This window comes from Nilaparvata lugens, chromosome X, assembly GCF_014356525.2.
Source record: "Nilaparvata lugens isolate BPH chromosome X, ASM1435652v1, whole genome shotgun sequence".
Classification (NCBI taxonomy): Eukaryota; Metazoa; Arthropoda; class Insecta; order Hemiptera; family Delphacidae; genus Nilaparvata; species Nilaparvata lugens.
In genome coordinates, this window is record NC_052518.1 from 13,637,819 (window position 1) to 13,661,577 (window position 23,759).

Below are 23,759 nucleotides of genomic sequence, written 5' to 3' on the forward strand. Positions count from 1 at the left end.
ACGAATAAGGATGTATAGAAAACATATTTTTGCTAAATGAGATTTTATATACTATGCTTATATGAGTATATTTCACTTTCTGAATAATCAACTCTCGAATACTTTTCTGTTTGATATTCCTTCTATCTTATGAGTTAGTCGTACAAAATTGTTATAGAACTGTACCGTATTCCGATATTCTTATCGGCAGATAAGCTGCCGGTTGGATTGGAAGTAAATCTTTCGTTTTCTGTGAATAGATAGAATCATGTTTATCAAGTTAAATTTAACTTACATCCACGAACGATCAAAGAGTTTTTCAAATGTCCGTTTTATTTTCTATCTAATATAATTTTTGCGGCTGAGGATGGCTGTAATAATATCATACTTATATATTTATCTTTCATTTTTATCTTAGTCTTTTTCTGGGGTATCAATACCCATTTATTTATTTATTTTTATTCATCCTATGTCATGCATTTCTTGTTTGTCTGTGTACTACCAGAATGTCAGGGGACTTCGTACTAAGACCTTAAATCTTTATGAATCTCTTTTGATTGCTCAATACAATAAAGGATGCATAGAAAACATATTCTTGCTGAATGAGGTATCATAGTGAACTTTATAATCCACCGGATGTGTTATCGGAAATGTGTAGATTCTTAATTCTTTTCACGTTTCTTTTCCTTCGCTTTTTATTTGATTAAATTTCATTATTTATTTTTTAAAATTACTTTATATAGTTTTATCAATATTTCTGTTTTTTTTTCTACATAATCAGCTTTGATCATTTTGTACCGTGCCAGATTTTATTTATAGGGATGTGATTAATGAGTTGTGTTTTTTTCTCTCTCGAGTCAAATCTATCTACATTGTTATGTGGATTATTACACTTTTTTCAATACGAATAAGGATGTATAGAAAATTTTTTGCTAAATGAGATTTTATATACTATGCTTATATGAGTATATTTCACTTTCTGAATAATCAACTCTCGAATACTTTTCTGTTTGATATTCCTTCTATCTTATGAGTTAGTTGTACAAAATTGTTATAGAACTGTACCGTATTCCGATATTCTTATCGGCAGATAAGCTGCCGGTTGAATTGGAAGTAAATCTTTCGTTTTCTGTGAATAGATAGAATCATGTTTATCAAGTTAAATTTAACTTACATCCACGAACGATAAAAGAGTTTTTCAAATGTCCGTTTTACTTTCTATCTAATATAATTTTTGCGGCTGAGGATGGCTGTAATAATATCATACTTATATATTTATCTTTCATTTTTATCTTAGTCTTTTTCTGGGGTACCAATACCCATTTATTTATTTATTTTCATTCATCCTATGTCATGCATTTCTTGTTTGTCTGTGTACTACCAGAATGTCAGGGGACTTCGTACTAAGACCTTAAATCTTTATGAATCTCTTTTGATTGCTAATTATGATTTGATAGTTTTGACTGAGACCTGGCTGCATAGCGGCATACTCAGTTGTGAAATTTTTGATGATCGCTACACTGTCTATCGGAGTGATAGAGGAGGGGGTGATGGTCGTCAGAGGGGAGGTGGAGTGCTAATCGCAGTGAGAAAATCATTGCAGTCTGAGCTTTGTAGTGAGCTTTGCGAGAATAATGGAAATTGTTTTGATTCAGTAGGAATTAAACTGAAATTGAACTCAACGTTTTATCATATATCAGCTGTTTATTTGCCACCATCTACAACATCAAATACTTTTCTTACTTACTGTGACTATATTGAATCTCTTAATGGATTACTTAGTAGTAATTTAATGATAATTGGAGATTTTAATTTGCCTGAAATTATCTCTAATACTTATAATCTGTTTTCTGGATCAACTAAAGCAAAAATCCTTAATAGCTTCATGTCATTTTATGATTTAATATCTTATAATTCTGTGCAAAATGAGCTTGATAGAACTTTGGATATTGTGTTGAGTAATTTCCCAGTTAAAGTTATGAAAAGCGATGATCCACTTCTCCCTGAGGATGGTCACCATCCTGCGTTGTGTGTGGAAGCCTCATACTCAGTGATGACGTCAGAGCTCGACTCTAACCGATCACCCGAGTTTAGTTATGACTTTTGCAAGGGGGACTTTCTTGGCCTCTATTGTGGTCTCCGTGACTGCAGTTGGGACTCCGTTTTGAGTTGTGATGATGTTGACTCTGCAGTTAATAGGTTTTATGAAGTACTCGACCATAATTTTGAAAAATTTATTCCAAGGAGGAAAATGAAATTTCCAAACAATAAGTATCCTCCTTGGTTTACGTCTGATATTATATCTGATTTGAAAATTAAAAATAAATGCTCAAGAAAGAGAAGAACTTCACCTTATCACGATGATCTATTTAAATCATTAAGAGCATCTCTAAAAAATAGAATTGCATTGTCTCATCAGGCGTACCTCAATAGAATTCAGAATAGCTTGCGATATGACGTAAAAAACTTCTGGAAATATGTTAATTCAAAAAACAAAACTTCTTTTGTAGAATCGACCATGACACTGGACGGTGAGTCCTACTGTGGGGCTGATATTGTAAATGGGTTTTCCAGGTATTTTCAATCTGTTTATGGGGCTGACGCGCCTGATGCACGGATGGAGTTTCCGGAGATGTCTGGGTGCTCATTTGTGGATGGGAGCGTTGGCATGGTTTCTTGTGATGATATCCTATCTGCCATCAATGGGCTGAGGTCGGGCTGCTCTGAGGGTCCTGATGCAATCCCCACTTATATTGTAAAAGGCTGTGCTGCAGTGCTGCTGAAGCCATTGAAATACATTTTCAATTTAGCTCTAAGGTCGGGTAAATTTCCATCGAAATGGAAAATTGCGAGGGTTACTCCTGTTTTTAAAAGTGGAAATAGAAATAATATAAAAAATTACAGACCTATATCAATCTTAAATTGCTTTTCGAAAGTTTTTGAAAAAATTCTTCATTCCATAATTTATGAACAGAGTAAGAAGATTATATCATCAGAACAGCATGGATTTTTGCCTGGTCGCTCCACTGTATCCAATCTCATGATCTTCAGTAATGAAGTGTCACGGACTTTGGATCGTGGGGGGCGTACTGATGTTATCTACACAGACTTATCTAAGGCATTTGATACCATAAATCACAGACTTCTGATTAGAAAACTCGAAGTACTGGGATTCAGTAAAAATTTAGTTCATCTTATTCAGAGTTATCTTGAGGCGAGGATTCAATATGTAAAAATTCATCATTTCAATTCAAAATATTTTCAGTGCCCATCAGGCGTACCTCAAGGCTCTAATCTGGGACCACTCCTCTTTATTTTATTCATTAATGACCTTCCATCTGTTATCAACAGCTCTTCCTGTCTCATGTATGCAGATGATGTAAAGTTGTTTAAAGAAATTAAGGATCTAAATGATTACTACAATTTGCAGAGAGATATTGATCATATGTCCAGATGGTGTGATTCAAATGGGTTAAAAATTAATGTAGATAAATGCAAATTCATGAGTCTCACCCGGCAATCCGCTCCTCATAATAATATATATTCTATAAGTGGTATCCCTTTGGAAAGGGTGGAATTGTTCAAGGACCTGGGGGTGGTGTTCAGCTATGACCTCTCTTTCAACTCACATGTTGAGTACACAGTTAATAGAGCCAATCAGCAGATGGGATTCATCCTGAGGACTTGCTCGCCCTTCAGTGATGTAGAGCCTTTGATACTTCTATATAAGTCAATTGTGAGAAGCCTGTTAGAATATGCATGTGAAATTTGGAATCCATATTATAATGAACAGATTCACCTACTGGAACGTTTACAGAACAAATTTTTGAGATGCATTTATTACAGAAAACATAATATCTTTTGTCCTTTTGATTATCCTTCCAATTCACTTAGAAATGAGTTCGATTTTACTTCTTTGAAAGTAAGACGCGATGTCAAATCACTTATTTTCCTTTATAATTTACTAAATAATAAAATTGATTCATCCCATCTGCTATCAAAAATTAATATATATGTAAATACCATTGCTCGCCGTTCTGGTTTTTCATTTCATATAGCGCGTTCTAGAACCGTAAGTCATTATAACTCTCCTCTAAATAGAGCCCAGAGAATCTTTAATCATTGTTCGGAGCACTTAGACGTCTTCTGGTTCTCCCCCTCCAAATTCCGTAAGATCTCATATAACTTGGTTGGGTAGCATGTGATCTGTCTTTTTGTGATTGATTTTATAAAATTTCTATTATTATTAATTTGATGATTCATTCTTGGTTTTACACAGACATCCTTTCTCTCTTCATTCTTTCTTCTTCTTTTTTTTTCTCTTTTTATTATTACTTGTTTCTATTTTGTTTAATAATTATTCTTATAATCAATTATTATTGTTTACAATTACTTCAATGAATATTTGTATTCTTTCATATTAATTGTATATTTCTTCATTTTTTATCTTCTTGTATTCCAAATTGTATAATGTGTTGAAAATATTGTATTGTGTGAAGGAGGCAAAATGGTTTGTCCTGTTGTCTCCATTAATAAAATTATTATTATTATTATTATTATTATTATTATTATTATTATTAACATTGCAATAAATTAAGCCCTCATTTTTTTCTCCTAAAATGCATCACCTTATAAACATTTCATATGTTGAGTTGGTGGTAATTTCAACTGTAACATATGCGTGAATTTACCGTTAGATGAATAAGGTATTATTTAGGTTTATTACTATACTATCAATGAAGTCTTCCGAGCATAGATGACTTTTCAAAATTGATATAGCCCTTTAATATTAGTTCAATATGAAAAAGTTGCGATAAAACAAAGGTTATTATTCAGGTGGAAACAAAGGTTTAATTGTTTTACAAAATAGTAATAATTGTATGAAAAATAAGAAATAGTCGAAACACACGTGGCGTGATAACCGTCGTTTTTCAGGACTAGGTTGAGGTTTACACTGAGTGTAAAAATTAGATCAACAATTACTTCAAAGAAGCCAATTCTACAATTGTATGATGTTTTTAATAACTAATTGATTAAATGTTGTACTCATCGTTTAAAAATATAACATAATTGAAAAATTATGAGGTTTTAGAGAAATTCGCGATACTTTAAGAGTGAATTCTGAAGGAAAGTAGCTTTGCGCTGCACAGTGCCAGACAATTTTAATAATATCATAGATATTCATTCATAAGATATACAACTCCAGGGGTTCGTTGTATTTTCGATTATCTTTTCTCAAGCTGATCAAATTATTCATGACCATGTAGTTACTTCACTATTATCTCCAGCTTGATTTTTACTCTTTACTACAATGTATTTCCATGAACTATGTACGAAAACTTGTAGCAGTGATTTGCTAATGACTCTGGCATTATTTCCAATCCAAAGTTTCAATGGACTGAATATGTACTACAGTTATTGAGTTTAATGTAGAAAAACTTGATTAATCTTTAATCTCAAATAATTTCAATTTTATTCTCACGTAGTTAGTTGATAGTTTGCTTTAGCCGCTTTTTTGGAATGCTGTAGTGAAGCTGTTATGCTGTTAGAATAACAGTATATTTCTCAAATAAAAATAAATTTAAAATCGATTATGGAACTTGTTTGAAAGTTTTCATTCAGGCTTGTATTTATGAACGTAGGTCATTTCATATGCGAGTCCAATACTTTGAATACAAGTAGTGTTCATGCTTCATAATTCTTATTAGTATTCGCTGTTTTACCTACAAAAAATTGCCTAGTAAGAAGACAGTTAGTTGGGTTTCAATAGTTTTATCAAATTTAATTTTATAAAATAAATTCAGCCGATGATTAACTTTAAATCAGAACTTTACTAATCGGTGTTGTGTAGTAGGCCTATTTTCTTTTTCTCCAGTATTATACTCGATTTTCCAATCACATTTGAACTAGAAAAATCTGTCAAGATTATTTTAATCAAGAACGTGCGGTGAGTCAACTGAGTTCTATGCCATACCTATAAAATGTTTAAAATGAAAAAAAAATGTTGCATTTATTTTACCCTTAATAGTAATAAGAATCTGTGTATTCCATCAATATACCGTTTATTCGTATTTCATTTTTTTTACTAACCCTAGTTTATTCAATTATTTTTGAAGATAATGGGATGAAATAATTGAAGTTCAAGAAACTTATATTGTTTTATTTCACAATACTAGAAATATCATGTAATTTTTGCAATTTTTATAGAATTGAAACGAAGTTATGAATGATTGAAAACAAAATAATCAAAGCATAGTACATCAGCAGTTTATTCAATACTTGTAGAAACTATACATTCATCTGACCATCATTTTTAATCAGTATGCATATTTATCAAACCTAATACAAGTAAAATGTGAATTTGAAATTTAAATATTCTAGTTACATGTTATTGAAATGACCACAAGTTAGGGTTTCATTGGAGACAATACCGTTAAAAAACCGATCTATTCTTTACTTGGAAAATTATCATAATCCACTCACATAATTCGAAGATATCTTGATTAGCCTATTAATTACAATCATCTGAACATTTGATTTTTTTGTAGAGATTGATTACCATGAAAAGTTCTGCAGGTAACTAGAGAAATATTTAGGAAGGTTAGGGTCCTTGAGTTTTTTGTTCCTTTAGGATTTCCAAGAGCGGAATGTGTTTTCAAGTTGTTTTCTACTTTATCTAGTCCTTTAAATGTTTTTTACAGATTTCACTAAGTTTTAATTGAAATATTGTATTGACAGCATGTTGAATGTCTATTTCTTGTGGAATCAGTTATCCAGCATAGGTTATCGGTTTTGCATTCCGCTGTAAAAATGAAAATTATTTTAACAAATTCAAATTCCCTTTTCCAAATGATAGTTCTGTTAGACCATGGTCTCACATGATGAGAGATCGTTTTGATTTTTGTCACACCATTTAGACAACATAATAAAAATATCAGTTAACCCTTTAGTGTAGAATTCATGAAATTGAAATATGTTTGCAAGGTATAAGCTGAATATCAATTTTATAATCCTAGTATGTGAATGTGTTGATACATGAAATTAATTTTAAGCATTGATACAATAATTAAATGAATTTCTTGCCAACAAGACATCAAATTGTCAATTACATATGAAACTCTTATTACTAAATTGTTCTCTTCAATTTCACTTTCCATTAAATTATAGTCTCCTTCAAACAATATTTACAAATCATGTAAATGTTCATCTAATACCTAAAAGAAACACTCATTCAGTACTCATTAACATTATTAAATAATCATATAAATTCTAACTTTGGCTGAAGGTACTCTAAGAATCTTTTTTCTAGTTCAAGAGTAAAGTTTCTTTTCGCCATTTAAAGCATAGTAACTCATGTCATATTTATTTGTTATCAAGGAATCCAGGAATAGTATCGTTTTTCCTTGCATATAATAACGACTCTCAGCATTTCCTTAGGATGTTTGAAATTATTTCTCTATAACTGAATCACACTAAGGTATTCAACGCGTTTGCTCTAGTAAAATCAGAGTCCGAGAACATATTCTAAACGTATAAAAGTTTCTCCATTCATTCCCTGAAACAAATAAGCTGTCACTTATGATGTTCAATAATTTGCATATTTTCTGGACCAATATTTCTATTTGCATCCTTAATTTTTTTGGTGAAAGGAATCAGCCCTGATTGTGGTAAATGGTATTAATTATATCAATCCTCATGCTGCAATTGCAATGTAGGTATACGGTCACGATTGTCAGGGCAATATTATAAAACAATGAATAGAGAATCATTCAAATTCATCAATTCATAATATTGAACTGAATATAGGTTCTGTAGGATCTCATGAACCATGAATTGGTTCTCAGGTAACGACCATCAATCGTATTTTCAGAAAAGAAATGAAAAGTTGATTTAAGACTGTATACTTTGATTTAGACTCCAGAAAAAACAATATCTATCGAAAAATATTTTTGGGGTTCAGCCCATGAATATGTTAGTGATACAACAGCTCACGAACTCTTCAGTTCTGGAAAACTGTTGATCTAACTTTATTCAGATTTTTAGATGAGCTGTGTAGACAGCTGACACTACAGTTCTGGAAAACTATTTTATTCTAATTTTTCCCATAAAATACCTACAGTATCTGTGTGTATTATTTTGTGGATGGTAATTCTTAGTCAGGCCCTCGAATATGTTAGTGATACGACAGCATTGTTAGAGCATACTGAAGTTAACGAGTTACGTTGAATTGTGCATCGCGTTCCTAGGTACGAGACGAGACGCTACAGCGATTGTCTAGACACTAGGCGTCACCATGATGCGCAAAAAATTTGTAAGCCGCGCTCGTGGCAACCATCACCCTATGAAAGCGATGAGGACAACGACCGATGCACAAGGGAGGAGAAAAAGGCCAAAATCAAGGCAGAGATCGCACGACGGAGACAGCAGATCGAGGAGAACGCACGACTGCACGAGGAGTTGTTGAGGCTAGCGAGGCTGAGGGAGAGCGCGGAAATGGGAGGGAGTAGTTCAAGTGCGACTGGTGGAGCCGTGTCAAGTGTCCTCCGCTCCATAGACGACCTCTTCCGCGGACGTCGCACCGCCGAAGACCGATCTATGGACCGCATCGCGTCAACTTTCCGCACAGACGATTACACCTGCGGCGTCTATCAACGCCTTAGCGACTTCTCACCTCTAGCTGACTACAGCACTCCACATGCTATGCCTCTCCTCCCCGACATGCCTACCCGCTCCCGCAAACTATTACAAGATCTTGGCAGTTCCCCTATTACTGAGTCGGTTCTCAACGCACCGCACAAAGGTAAGCAAATTAAAAGCTATTTGTAGTCGACTACTTCAAACCTCAGCGAACATTTCTATTCTATACTAACGCGGACCCCCTCAAATTCCCTCAAGTGCAGTAAAACTAATCAATATAGCTTCCACGCACACTATATTGTGTGCATTTATTATTCTTTTTACTCATACACACATATAAATAAAATATTGTGTATAATATGTATTATTCTTTTTACTACTCATACACTTATAGACTGTGTATAAGTAGTATCATTCTACTACATACGCATACACGTATAAATTGTGTATAATTGTGTATAATTGTGTGTATGTATCATTATTCTTTCTACTGTACTTATTCACATGTATGTATTTAATTACGTAGTATGTACAATATTATTATTATTATGTACTCATACATTGTGTGTATGTATTATTCTTAAACTTATACACATGTATAAATATATGTTATCATTATTGTATTAATTGAAATCATGTACTCTCCAGGCCTAACTCATAAGGTTCATGCCAAGACAAATGCAAGATATTTGATGGTATACCGATGAAATGTTCCTTGTCAATGTTTACTAGATGTTCTAAAACATAACTCACCGTGAAAATGCATATGCATTAATTCAGAGAAGCTTAAGATCTAGCTTTTATCAGTGCTGCTTCAAGCAAAATGAATCAAGTTTCCCATTAACGTGTTGAACCACAGATTATGAAATACTTAATATAAGGCCTTTTTTGTGATTTTGTGCCTTTCTTTGATTTTCTTACATGAAAATTCCATAATACAAATACAATAAATCAGTTTCAATTATCACTAGAGCCAGTATCTTTTTATAAATATTTGTTTACAAAGTTTTCAAGTATTTTTTCAAGAAATTTTGCATAAATATTATAAGAATAATGCTATAAAACTACATAGATTATAGATTTTCGTATCTTTCCAGCTTATATTCAAATAAAGTAAGTGGGAAAAGCCATTCAAAATGAAACACTGTTCTGTATAAACATCATATCTATCTATCCTATAAATTTGTCATCCACATTATTTATATAATTTATCATACATATTTTACCAAGAAAGACATGATGATATTCATGTATGAAAACTTACTTGATAATAATTATTTTGATAGAGGATCATGAACATTGACAAAAATGACATTTTTGTGGGTATTAGTTATGTATAAAATTGCCAACTTTTATCAAATTAGTGTTATAGCTTGTCAGAACATAATTCCTTGTAAACAAAATGTTAATATGAAATCATTATGGATATGAAAATGAAAGTTTCATCTTTTCACCCTCGAATATTAAAATTGTCTTTTTGTTATCTTTAGAAAATATTGCTATCTACTCGTATGCAGTGTAAACATTATATAATCTCAATATTTGTCCCAGCGGACCTTACGAGAAAAGGCTATGATAAGACATATTTCACATTTGAAAGAGTTGAGTCATTTTATGAATTCCATGTTCAAATTATTGCATTGTGACATGTTTTAAATTACTTCACAAATCAGTTCAAATTATATAGTTGTATTTTTTGTTAAGATCTTTTTAGAAATAAATTGGTTTGCGACAGTGGAAACAGTTAATAGATTGAAACAAGTTAGTTTTTTCAGTAATGACTTTTGTATCCTATCAAATCCAATTATTATCTTGTTTATTGAAAATGGAGTCCAGCTTTGAATCAATGTGGAAATAATCAATAATGTTCCAATTATCACCTAATCACAACATGGTCAGTGTATTATGGAAATAATTATTTCAGAGCTTGAAAATGATAATGGAACAGGATTAGTTTATTGTTCTATTTACTTCACTAACTGTTTAACTGTAGTATTTACTTGTATCAATTGATCCTCTTCGAGAATTAACATGTTGTTGGCAATAGCATCAGCTATTCATAATTTACAATGATAGGTGGATTATAATTTATGAACTATTTACATAAGTCATATTCAACACCTTCATAAGGTTCCCATCATCATCACCATCATAACCATGATCATTGTCATTATCATTTATCTCCAAACGCAAAAGGTATCAGATGATTTCTCCTTTTGTATTTTTTCAGAACTTCATAAAATTGCTGGGTAATCGCTATTTATGTTCTTCTCATCAAACTATTGTGATTTTAAAATGTGTTGAAGAATGAGTGTTGAATTAGAGCAACTCGATTATTTGAATAAGAACAAATGAAATCATTGTTGAAGTGTGGCAATATTTCACTATTTATGAACTCACCGAACAAAACCTCATTGTATGATGCTTTCATAAATCTAGTAGTTTTGAATGTGGTGTGTTACCATATAAAATAATGATTAGAGTATATGCTAATAATATATTATAATTAAACCCGATAAAAATAGAATCAGACGCCTTGATAAGTGAGTAATTCCAGCTAGCTTGACCTCAAAATTAACTATTCAATTTTCAAATAGAATTTTTCAGAGTTAAAAAACAGTGCAAACCTCAACATAATATACTTTGATGGATTAAAGACAATTCCATAGTGAGTAAGAATAATATTATCAAATTGTGCTGAGTGTCTAAGCAGTGGCATGTCTTTTTGTCTGCTCATTATCTTTATTCAAAGACAAAATTTTGAAGGAGAATGGTTGACATGCGGTTTCCGCTCTTGCTGTTGTTATGCGTGATGATGATGATGAGGATGATGATGGTGGTAATTCTGATGATAATATTGAATATGATTAGTCATTGCTGTTTCAATCTCTACTGGACTACTGGTAGCACTCTATGAGCATTTATGATCTGTTTTGAAGTAGAAAATTATTGCATTTATTGTATACTTCTGGCATTTATCGTATTCATATAGTGTTCGGATTTCATCTCATTGTCTTCACATTATAATTTTACTTGAGCCAATTCGCATAAACGAGCTCGACAAGCTTGTTCTCAAAAATGTATTCATACTGTATGATCTCTATTTTATTCAACCTATTGCAAAGAATAATTACTATCATTGATACCTTTCTCTGGGTAACTCTAATTGAGATTTCAAGTTTATTCAAAGTAAGCAGACTTCCAATCGGATATTTTCATGAACATTTCATAAATTGATCGTTGAACATAGTACAATTTTTTGTAATAGTACAATCGATTATGGTCATTTTTAGAGAAATGGTGGTGTATCCAGTGACTCTTATGTATTTCATTTCAACTTGATGATCACAGTACTTCTAAAATCGTTTCATGAATCAAAGACCAAGTATATTTGTAATGAAATACTATTACCCACTTTTAGAATCATCTTAACTTATTAATTAAGAATATATTATTTTTGCTATTGCTAACCGCATCTGAAAATGGGTTTTCTGATCCATAGACAACTCTTGTGTACGTTAATAATTCAATATAATCCACCATTTTAATAAGATAGGCTAAACTATTAGTAAACTACTTCGATTATTTCATGTTTCACGGTCGAAAAAGTCATAAGTTTTCAACAGAGAATTAAAATATTATTTGAAAGTGAAAAATTTCAATTTCGAGGAATTCTCATCTTTTTGTAAATTTGTTGAAACATTGTTCAATGTGATGAATTAAATAAGTTCCATTTTCTTTTGCTACAACGTTCACCCAAATATTCTTAAGAACCGAGAAATGATATTTTAATCGATCTTCAATAACTCTACAAACAATAATTTCGAATTGAAAATATCTCAAACTTCATTTTGAAATTGGAATTTTGTGATTTTCTAAAGACGTATCAAGATAGTACACTCACTGTTCATCCATTACATTGACAGATTTTAATTTTTCAATTTGGTGTCAATACCATTTCGATGAGGAATTATTATACTCTTGGAGCTCTCCCACTCTTGTCAATAAGGTGTCCAGTTATTCCACTTGCCTCAGTCTTATTCAAATCTGTTTTGAATTCAAGTTGAAGTTTGTCAATTCTCTAAAACTCCAATCAGGTTTCGTACTGGTCCATTTGCTTATAGGAGCTGTGATATCTCTGGCTCTAGGAGAAATCATACTTTGATGGCATAAAGGCGTATGTATTCCATGTTTTTGTGATCGATAGTAATTGTATTATTATTTAGATGGTTTACAAGATGGGAGACTTCTTATAGTATTGTTCACCATTTTCTCTTACAGTTTCCACTGTAGTTTGTTTTTGCAATGTGTAATAATATGATATTGACACATGGATGATGCTGGTAGGCCAACATGTGATTCCATACGTATCGTACTTTTTAATTCGCGAATCATTCCAATGAAGAAACAACAGGATCCTTAAGTCAGACTGTACTTGAATGAGTTACTCAGTGCTAGTAAATTATTCTATAACTTGAATCACGTCAAGTGAATGTTTATTGTCAAATAGGTAATTGTTTGAATTATTTACAGAATTTTATATTTGCCTTGATAATTAGTCTATTATCATGTAGTAATTAAATCGCTAGCATAATATCAAATGTGGGACAAGAAATGTTTGCTGTAATTCATAGGTCTCCGTAACAAGTTCAACTCGCTTTCTAAAGCAAGAATACACGTTTTTAAATGATTTTGATGTGGATTGTTGAAAAGCCAGGAGTTCATATGAGACAAACTGTAGGTATGTTAAAATGATGTAACATAACATCGGCCAAGAACATTAATCGGGGAAAACTTAATTTTCAGTAGGGCCAAAAACGTCTGTTCAAAACACGGAGTCCATAGAAACATTGACACACTATAACTAGAACTTGATATTCCTATCAAAATCTTTTTTCTAGTTTGTGAAGCTTTAAAAGGCGTTCTCAATTATATCAGCATCAGCCAAAATTGAAGTTAACCGGTTAATAATCTTAGCCAGCAGAAAGATATTTATGAAGTAGACAGTTGTGCCTTTCTCTGTCTCAATACTGAGACTTGGATTCCTTGAGACTCTTGCCTTCTTTCCTCAAATTCAAACGAAAATGAGGATCGCTTTACTGATATTCATTGAGCAATATATAGGTTACCTCATTCGTGAATAGTCATACTGCTGAATGTATAAGGATTTTGAAGTAATTGTTCAATTGTCATACCAACTATAGTAGGTACTTGAATTATTGTCACAATCTAGTGTTTTGTTGCATTCCAATGTCGTATGAATTGTAATCTTCTCTAATTCATTCATTTTTCCATTGGTCTTAAACTCAGGATACTCTTATGAACCTTAGATTACTATGTAGTATGACTATGCTTTCAAATCAACATATCATAACTATAGATAGGCTACATCTTCTGAGAACTTGAGATGAAATTTTGAAGCAACTATGTACACGTATGAGTGAAAATGGCTTAGGTGGTTATTAATAGCATAGGTAGGTGATTTTTCCTTAACTGTCGCGATATCTGGCCGGTCACGAATTCTCGAGTCAGCCGTTGGATGGGTCACCGAAAAACTCTAGTCATTGCTTCATCAGTTGATTCATAATTATTGACCTAAACCTTTGGATTCTGTGAGATTTCTAAACTGCATACTTGGAACTGAATATCTTTTGAATATTTATATCGAAATAATTAATAGGTAACTCAACTTCTTGTGTGCAAAATTGATGTCGTTTTCATTACATCAGTAAATTACTAGCCTAAAGCCTAAAATTTATTCCAATAGAAATAGATGCAGGATTCATCTTCATGTAATCAAATAAATATATTTTATAATTGGTAATTGTATAAGCAGAAGCCAATACTTCTATTTTGCTTAATGTTGCATATCATATTTAATAAGATACTCGCGATTAAGACTCTACTCTACAACCCTATGAGAAACTCATAAATACTCCACTCATAAAGAATTTAAATATTCAGAACCAAACCTATCTCTTATGATAGATTAAACATTTAAATCATAAGTTTTATGTAAACGATAATTGTATATAAGTACTCAAATATGATGAAGTTAGCTCATTCATGAATTGTTTTAAATGTTGGGGAAGTACTAAGCTGAGAGTTTTGATTCGCTGTACACAACACTCCAGAATTTTCAATTATAGTTCAATGTTTTTGTTGAATTCTCGTAACCATATAAATTTAGTTGACAGTTGCATTAAATTTTGAAGTCTTCATAGTCTAAATAGCAGATTTATAAGCATGCTTTTGCTTAGCTCTACAATATATTTTATTCATTATGCCTTTCTGCTCATGGTTGTAATCTCTTTTTAATCAGTAGAGTCGTTATTATTGCTTGTATCAGATATATTGGTGGTTTTCATATAGTTACAATAGAGGTATATGTTATCTTGCTAATACATTATATTCTACTCATCTCTGTAAATTTGGATATCTTGTACAGCAAAGTAAGATAATTTTTGCTTCGCATAATCTACACCATTAGTTGGTTTAATAACTTTATTTTTTAAACAATATTTAATCGAGGATACCATGAATTAGTTGAATTTGATGAGCTCTTTACTCTTCATCCATTAAATAAACAAGTTAGATATTTTGTTGTATGGAGAACTATTAAAGTATAAATTACATTGAATATATGCAAACCACAAACCATTAACAAGTTTCCGTGTTTAAATTCACATAATTTATTATTATCGTCTTGCAAACACCTATTTTCGTGCATTGCACATTAATTTGACTGAACTATTACTTTTAATTTGTGATTTATTATTCAACTCTTTTTGTTATAGAAGCATTGTGTTGTTTTATGGTATGACTATCAAAACATTAACTGTTTTTGACAATAATTTTCTTTTCTACTAAAATTATTCTATTCTTCAAGGCACTGTTTAATTCGATAACATTTCTAATACTGTACTATAGATCTGGTTAACTTTTGTGGAATTGATAATTATAAAAAGTGAATTAAATTCCCAAATATTGGAATTCGTTACAAGAAATGATTGAATTTTGAACTTCAGAGGCTAGTCAAGATACTGACACTCAATCACTATAAAGTGCACTCATATGTTTTTCATGGCTCTCCCTAGAGTAATTACTTCCTTTGGTTAATTACTTTCGAAAATGTCAAATCCAAGATAGTCACAACCTTTTAGCAGACGCTTCCATTGTAATTAAGTATTTCCTATATTCGATTAATATCTATAACGTATAACATTTTGATATTCATAGATTGTTCATCAATATATATTTTGGACATGCAAATTTTTATTTTCCCTTTGTCAGAACAGAATTTATTTTCTTATTTAGATAAAGGAAGAATATTATAATATGGGAGGACGGCATTGAATTGTTTCATTCACACTTTCATCTTATATTTAAATCGCAGATAATTGATCATTTGAAAAAATTACAATTGATACAATAAAACCACTCTCGATTTTTGTAGGATTGTATGTTTCTTGAAGTTCTACTGTGCAGTAAATTTGTTGTTTGTAAACATGTTGCATAAGTAAATCAATGTGTTTAGGTTGACTTTTATCAATCTGATCCATTATTGTTAACAATCGTTGGTTTGATTGGTTACTCGTTAAAAGTCTAGTATTGAACATCGAGATCTTTATAAGTCTTCAAGTCAACACTTCTTTCAGAGATATTTAATTATGAAGACCTGCTGCTATATCGTTCTAGGCCCTGGAACTCTGAAACAACTAAACTTGAACTGATGTTTTTGATTGGAAAATGCCGTCCTTACCAACTCTAATATTTTTAATTGATTGAAAGTTGACTTCAGTTTGAACAATCTAAAAGAGTGATGGAGATATGCCAGGATCGTGTTGAATATTGAATATCTTTGATTATCTAATAAAATTATACTAATCGAAATTGCCGTAGGTGGAGGAAAATCAATACGATCTTGTAAAAATATCATAATCTAATTTATGACACTAATAATATTGGTAACATAATTATCCTGTTATCAATTTATTGATAGAAAATGGTCCTGCATATTTCCATCATGAATTAATTAACATGTCTATCAATTAGAAATTCAATTGAATTCGTAATATTGTTAATAAAAATTTGACCTATTAAAAATTATGAAATTACGGATACAATATTTATGTTAATTCTTTTTTGTTTCTCTTCATAGCACAAGCTCTTCTTCACTATTTTCACACTACAGCTTTCAAGATTGAGCATCAATTACAATTTCATCGTGTACTTTATAGTTATTGATAATCAAGATTGCTATTGTAACTGATAACTGTGCCAATCATATATTGAAAATGGAACACCACTCTTATTCTTGAATAGTGCACAATATAATTGTAATATAATCTCTATATAAAATGAATTAATCACTCGTAAAGTTCAAATTGTCGAATTTTTACCCTAAAAACAGATTATAATCGCTTATTGATGTTGTGAAAATGCATTGCGGTTACATACTAGCTAATTCATGCTTCATAGTCGTACTTTACATCACATTACTGGAGATTTAAACAGCATCCATGCGGAAGAAATTGAATTGAAAGGTCTATCCAAAGCCTTCAAATATATCTATTAAAATTTTTATTTGTAAATCTAGTGGTTCCAAGATTTTTCTCACGTATTTTATTAATCAATAGGCCTACTGATTAAACTGTAGGAAAACTTATTCATCTCATAGATTTTTTTCAATTTTCCCATTCATATTACCGTTTAGTATATACTGTACCTTGAAAATTGATGAGAATGTTTCATTTCAAGCATATCCGCTTCTTCCACAATAATATTCACAACATTTGTCCAAATACTCTCAAATAACTGTAGAATTAGAAGGTATACTATACCTAAAAATAGGTCTTCCTCACAATTGATACTGGTCTTTTCTGACTATAAAAATAATTCTACTGTTATTCTCTAGATTTCAACGTTTTGATTGTTGTTGAATTACCTTTGCTGACTTTCCATAGACATTGAATCTTGATTCGGATTTCTATCTTGCTTCAAAATCTATCTGTTCCGATTGCATTCTGTAGACTCAACTTCTTTCTTTGTTCTTCCACGTTCTTTCTGCATTTTGGATTATCTTCTTCCTTGCTTTACATCTTGTGTGTTCGATAACTGTGTTCACAATCATAACTCAAGTCTGTCTTATTTGGCTTTTCTGTTTGACAACATGTTTGAATTGTGGATTTATTGATTAAGTGGCTTGTTTGAGTTGGCTAGTGCAATTTCCTTCAATATGTATATGTCGACTAATGGGAAGGAACTTGGAAAAATATTAAAAGTGAATAGAATTATTCTTATCAGGCAAGCATGGTTGTTTGTATCTTCACTGAATTTCCCTTGAAATTAGATATAGATTCGATTAGGAATATGCCAGTAATTCTCAACCTTCAAGTGTCCTTTTATGCAGTTAGCATTTCAGGTACTTATTTATCATACAGAAAAATATAATATCAGTTTTAGAAGAACTAATCGCGTATAAATAGATATGGATTAGAGCCAAGTGTATTTACTACAGAAATGTTTCTATTCCCATATCTTTTACTCTTATCACGAATTGATGTTTCCTCTCCTCGAATGTTGTTATAATATTCAAACCCAAGTATTGAAATATAATATACAGAAACCAAGAATATTCAGCTATGATAAAATTATAGGGACGAGCACACTAATTTTCTAAAACCATAAAAAATATATATATATTATGTTGGTCAGTTATTATTTTTCTTAATAGCAAATGCCAGTTACCTTTCGTTCACACTTACTCCTTGGCGCTACAGCTCATTCAGAGCCTTGACCTCCTTCAAAAAAGCCTCTCCATTCGTCTCTATCGGCAGCCTTAACCTTTTGTTTACTATCAGCATATTATAATAAACTCTTATCCATGTCAGTAAACCTGTGTAAAATCATCTATGATTGTTTTCCTACAGTAACCTTGAAAATTTGCTACCGTGTTCCTTTACCGATAGTACGTACTGTATTTCTTTACAGTAAGCTAAATAGGTTACTCCAAGCTAAGTTCACTTCTGGGGAAGTAGAGTCCAAAGTAGCAGTAAGTGTGAAAGTTACTTTTCAGTGGGTATCAGCAAATCAATTATGTCATCACTCTAGATCTAACTTTATCGATTTTTCACTATTTTTCCATAATTTGTATTAACCGAGTCCTTTTCAATTTTTAAAAGAATGTGGAAACTATGGTCCATTCTTGGTATTGAAAAGGGAGACTGTAGTTGATGAAAATTCTCGAAGATATCTGTAAATTGTATTGTATGACCTAGATTTCACATAAGTAGGGTCTTTAATGTATTATTGTGTACTTAAACATCGTTGGGAACTAGGCTGCATACCTTTCAAATATCAAGGTATTCAACACCCTGTTGAATTGATCCATTCTGTGATTCTTGATCAGTAGCTGGTTATGAGAGAGAGAGGGCCTAGGGCGGACTTTATCCTAAATTCAGCAGGGAACAAATAAAAGCAGTAAATAAATTGTATTACGTTTTCTGTTTTGAATGACCTGGATCCGTCATGAAGATGGAAATTTCGTTCTTTAGCTAAGTATTGTTCCACATAATCCCTAGGTTTGCTCGTGGGTAATGGGGAGTGAGAGATGAGTGACCTACAGTTTTAGGTGGGTTCCCAACCAATTGATTGTGGACTCAGTAGGATCTGCTGACAATTAGTTGCTTTGAGTCTACAATGTATTCGACTACCTCGATTCATCAAAAGTTATTATCTATTTTCTGAATGATGTGTTAAAATCTGATAACTTGAAATCAAATCTAGCCATGGATGAAGAAGTTGTATGTTTTATTTTTTATTCCTCCAATAATTCAGTAAGGACTAGGAATAAGTAATAAGATATATTTGAACAAAAAGTCGGGAATCTATAAAGATTCACTATTCATTCTTGAAAATAAGCTTATAAAAATCCTCCTTAAAATGTTTCATGTTCAGGTATCCTATCTCGAATCCTCCTTAAAAATGTTCATGTTCAGGTATCCTATCTCGAATCCTCCTAATCTGTTTGTTTGAAGCTAATAATATGAAATACTCTACTCCTTATTGAAAGTTTGAACAACGTCAGCAGAAACCAAACTCACAACAAACTGAGTTACAATAAAAATTAGTTCCGGTGATGTTGCTTTTCAATGTTGAAAAAATTATTTCATTTTGTTCAACTAGTGCTAACCAGAATGCATTTACAATAAGCCCTTATACAGGGCTACTTGATTAATTATTTCTAATTATGAAAAAAATATTTAATATTTCCCATGTTACTTAGAAATAACGCTTCAAAACTAAATTCATTTTCTCAACATCTAGTTGGTGTTCTGAATTCACCTGGCACTAATTTCATGAGGGAAAATAATTGATTTAATAAATCATTTTAGGTAAAATAATCATAATGAATAAATTAATTTATTTCCTTATTATTTTATAAAAAGTAGAGAATGTATTTGGAAATCAATTGATCACGTTTCTAGTAATTGTAATCAGTACTAAATAAATATAATGATAGAATAAATAAACATTTCAAGCTATGATTGTCAACCAGCTCATCCCATTTCATACAATTTCTCAGAAGAGCAAATGATTAAATAATGATGGTTGAAAACACATTAGCACTCAGAAACTATAACTTACACATATTACACACTACATAACATTAGCACTATCATAACTTACTGTGTTGTAATGTTTTTAGATTTAACAGACGTTCCCAATTATAGCGAAATCTAATCTTTCCAAGATTTGGGCCTAGCTGGTTGACACTTTCATCTGTCTAATGTCATAATTCCTTTGATCCAACCAACCCTGCTTAGAAATCAATATAACTAGCTTTTTATTCTCTATCTGAATGAACAATGGGCCATTTTCTAAATCGAAATGTTTTCAAGTCTGATAGTTCAACTTATCATTCCTTATCTGTAGCTTCAATAATAACTGCACAAAATCTTAAATCTTTCTCAATCATCCGAACCAAATATCTTATGATGTAACATTTTCGCTATTCAAGATATAGACTTTACCATTTCATTTTCCTTTCTGAACTATCACATTACTAATCACCTTATAACTCACGTTTCAATTAAGATGAGAATAGAATGCATTGGATGGCATTCCATTGGTGTATTTAAAGCCTTATTGTGACTATTTATGAAGAATTATATGACAATAATAAATTTTATAACTTTAAACTATGATGGGTATCAGAGCTGTACAAAGACTCATTTGAAACCACAAATGATCACGCTTTTCAAGCTTTTTTTCTGTTCATGAGAATGCATTCAAAGTAGCGAAAAGCTTGATGGTGTGAATTTTGTATAGGTCAATTATGTATTCAACTTTCATTGTAATGCTACCAAAAATGTAAGCATCTTATCAAATGTGTGCGCTGAAGTATGTATTAGTCATAATTATTTTCCAATATGTATCAATATTGAGCAATTGAAAACTGATTTCTTTTCTATTTACCAGCATTCAAGTTAGCAAAAGTTACTCCAATCGGAAATTAAGTAAACACGTGACAAATTCAGTCTGCTTTCATGGTTTCTATTCCAATTCCTTCTGGCATTCTATTGAATTTGTATCATCCCTAACCTATGTGGGCATCACAAATAGATGGTTTTGCTGAAATCTTTGTTTTGGGCGCATCAAATACCAAAAGATGATCATTTATTTTTGTTTTCGTGGTGCATTAGTGACTAAACGTCAGGGATTTTGAATGTAAATGCTCATAAATTAATGCTTCATCTTTATTCTTCAGTAACACTTAATATTACCAATAAAGAGCCAATCTTAGTATAATACAAAATCCAAGTTTTGAAAGAATGCATAGTCAAATAATGCATCAAAAATGTGTACAGTCGATTCACTATACTATAATAATTGAAAAATGCCATGTCATAATACGGTTTCAATGAAGCTCTCTTTCTACTTCAATCAACATCACAAGACCACTCCCTCATTATTTAGATCAGTAGTCTATAGTAGGCCTAATAGCCCATGTATGCAATGGGTCTTGCAAAACCTGGAAATACATTGTTTCGTGTAAGAATGACGAATGACTTAGAGCATCATCTGTTTTTGAATTTTCAATAAAATCAAGTGAAATTAGACTCTCTCACCTATATGGATTTCTAGAAACGTTTAAAGGCTATTTTAATTTGATAATCATTAATAGAGAAGCCAGTTTTAAATTGTTCACATTACTTATAAATTACTGAAAAAAGTTGTAAGTCATAAGTCAGTACCAACCTCATGAATAGGGAGACTGAAATTTTGTGGCAATTTTAAACTTTACTCCAAAATATTCAATTCAAAAATATTTTGAAGTTTGAACGGTTTTGATTTGATTCTAAGGAACTGTTTTCACGTATAACCAACCACTTGTGTTGAATTTAAAAAAAAAGATAAATCATCACCATGCAAAGTAATAAACTAAATTATCCCTAAGAAATGAAGTAGGATCAGAACTAAGTAAGCTAGAGCAATTTCCAACCATGTTGGAAATGGTAAATTATAAATAATTAGAGAATCTCAAGTTGCTATAGGATGCTGTCAAAACTCTTATTATTGAAGAATGTCTTGTTTTGAATTTTTGAACAATATTGTAATGCATTTCTCCAACCTGAGCATACTTTTCCAACACTATTTAAATATATATTAAACTGCAGATTGAGATTGTGAAGCATTGAACTTTTGTATTTATAAGTAGGCCATTGACTAGGAATGAATTACTTTTAATATCAATGTTTGTTGTTTGGATTATGCTCTGATACCATCAACCAATGTCAGCTCAAAAACTGATCACTCAATATAATTCATAATCCTCAGTATTCAAATTTAATTGTAACTTAAAATAAGGTGTTAGAAAACAAGTTATTAGTGTGTAATATTGAATTTCGTGATATCATCTTACTCTTATTAAAATCGTTTTCATTCAATCTTCTCTTGTAATTGATAAATCTAAAGCATTTAAAAATTGCACATGTTCATTATTGAAAATTTATCATCACTTGTGAACGGCATTTCATTTACTACTATTAGTTGGTGTTATTGTATCAAGATTTCTAGTCTTCCTATATCATGTAATTTCGAATTGCAGTTTAGAATATCATTGTTTTAGGATTAAAAACTCTCTTATACTATACAATATGTATATGATTCAATCTTACTAAAATATTAATCTACGGTATGACGTATTTACTGTACAGAACTTATTATTTTTTACGTTATTTGCAACACTTCCACTGACAATTCATATTCTTTGTAAACCCGAACTCAGGATAATATTTGAAATCAAACATTCTAGTAAGTTGAAAAACTGCTCTTGTATAAATGTGCATAGACATTTTCTGAATTGTATGTTAATTTTTTATTGTGTAATTTTTGTACATTGGTTATAATATATAATGCAAAATATAGTGAATTAGGTATATGTTAAACAATTCACTGATTGTTCATGCCATGTGAGACTGGCAATGTATGATAGCTCGAAAAAGCACTTATAAACGCCACGTTAACTATATTATATAATGACTTTATACTACTTAATAGTAGGTAATATTATTACCAACATCTCTGTCATGTTTGTTAATCGACAGCTGATGAAAAGCTGCTAAAAATTAATAACGTTTTCGAATTTCAAACACAAGTGCACAAACATATTCAGACACACACACAAACACAAACTTAAACACACTCACACTACACCACACTCACACACACATCATTCACACGGACACTGTAAAGACTAAAGAAAACTTGGGTATTCTTATTGTGAATTCCGTACCAGTAAATGTAATTTTGTAAAGAGTCACCAACTATTTATAGAGAGGTATGAGTTTCGGAATTTAAATAAAACCATGTATCAAGATAACGATGCTGTGTTGTTCATGCTTAAATATATTGAAGATTTACTATTGTAATATACTCTTAGTAAATAGAAAACCGTTTTTCCAACAGGTTAGTTCAATATTCAGCAAAACAAGTTTCTTGAAATGTGTGTCTGACTATGTGTGTACATGGAAAGGATTTGTGATTGGAGGATGGCAAGTATGTATTTGCTAGGGCTTACGAATCCAAATCTATTGTTGTAGAATTTGGTCCAAGCTAGTAGCAAAGTTAACACACAA

At 31.3% G+C, this 23,759-nt stretch overlaps 1 protein-coding gene across 3 annotated transcripts in view; it reads left to right on the plus strand.

The window, feature by feature from the left end:
- LOC111061260 (mediator of RNA polymerase II transcription subunit 15) overlaps positions 1 to 23,347 on the plus strand; it is an 86,458-nt gene extending 63,111 nt beyond the window's left edge. For 2 of the 3 annotated variants that reach the window (XM_039442458.1, XM_022348958.2), the window contains 2 exons: positions 8,226 to 8,779; positions 16,778 to 23,347. In XM_039442458.1, coding sequence (XP_039298392.1) covers positions 8,226 to 8,779; positions 16,778 to 16,863 — 640 coding nt within the window. In that variant the 3' untranslated portion in view covers positions 16,864 to 23,347. The remainder of the gene's footprint in view (positions 1 to 8,225; positions 8,780 to 16,777) is intronic. The other variant, XM_039442459.1, reaches the window with a different exon arrangement.
- The last annotated feature ends 412 nt before the right edge of the window (positions 23,348 to 23,759 follow it).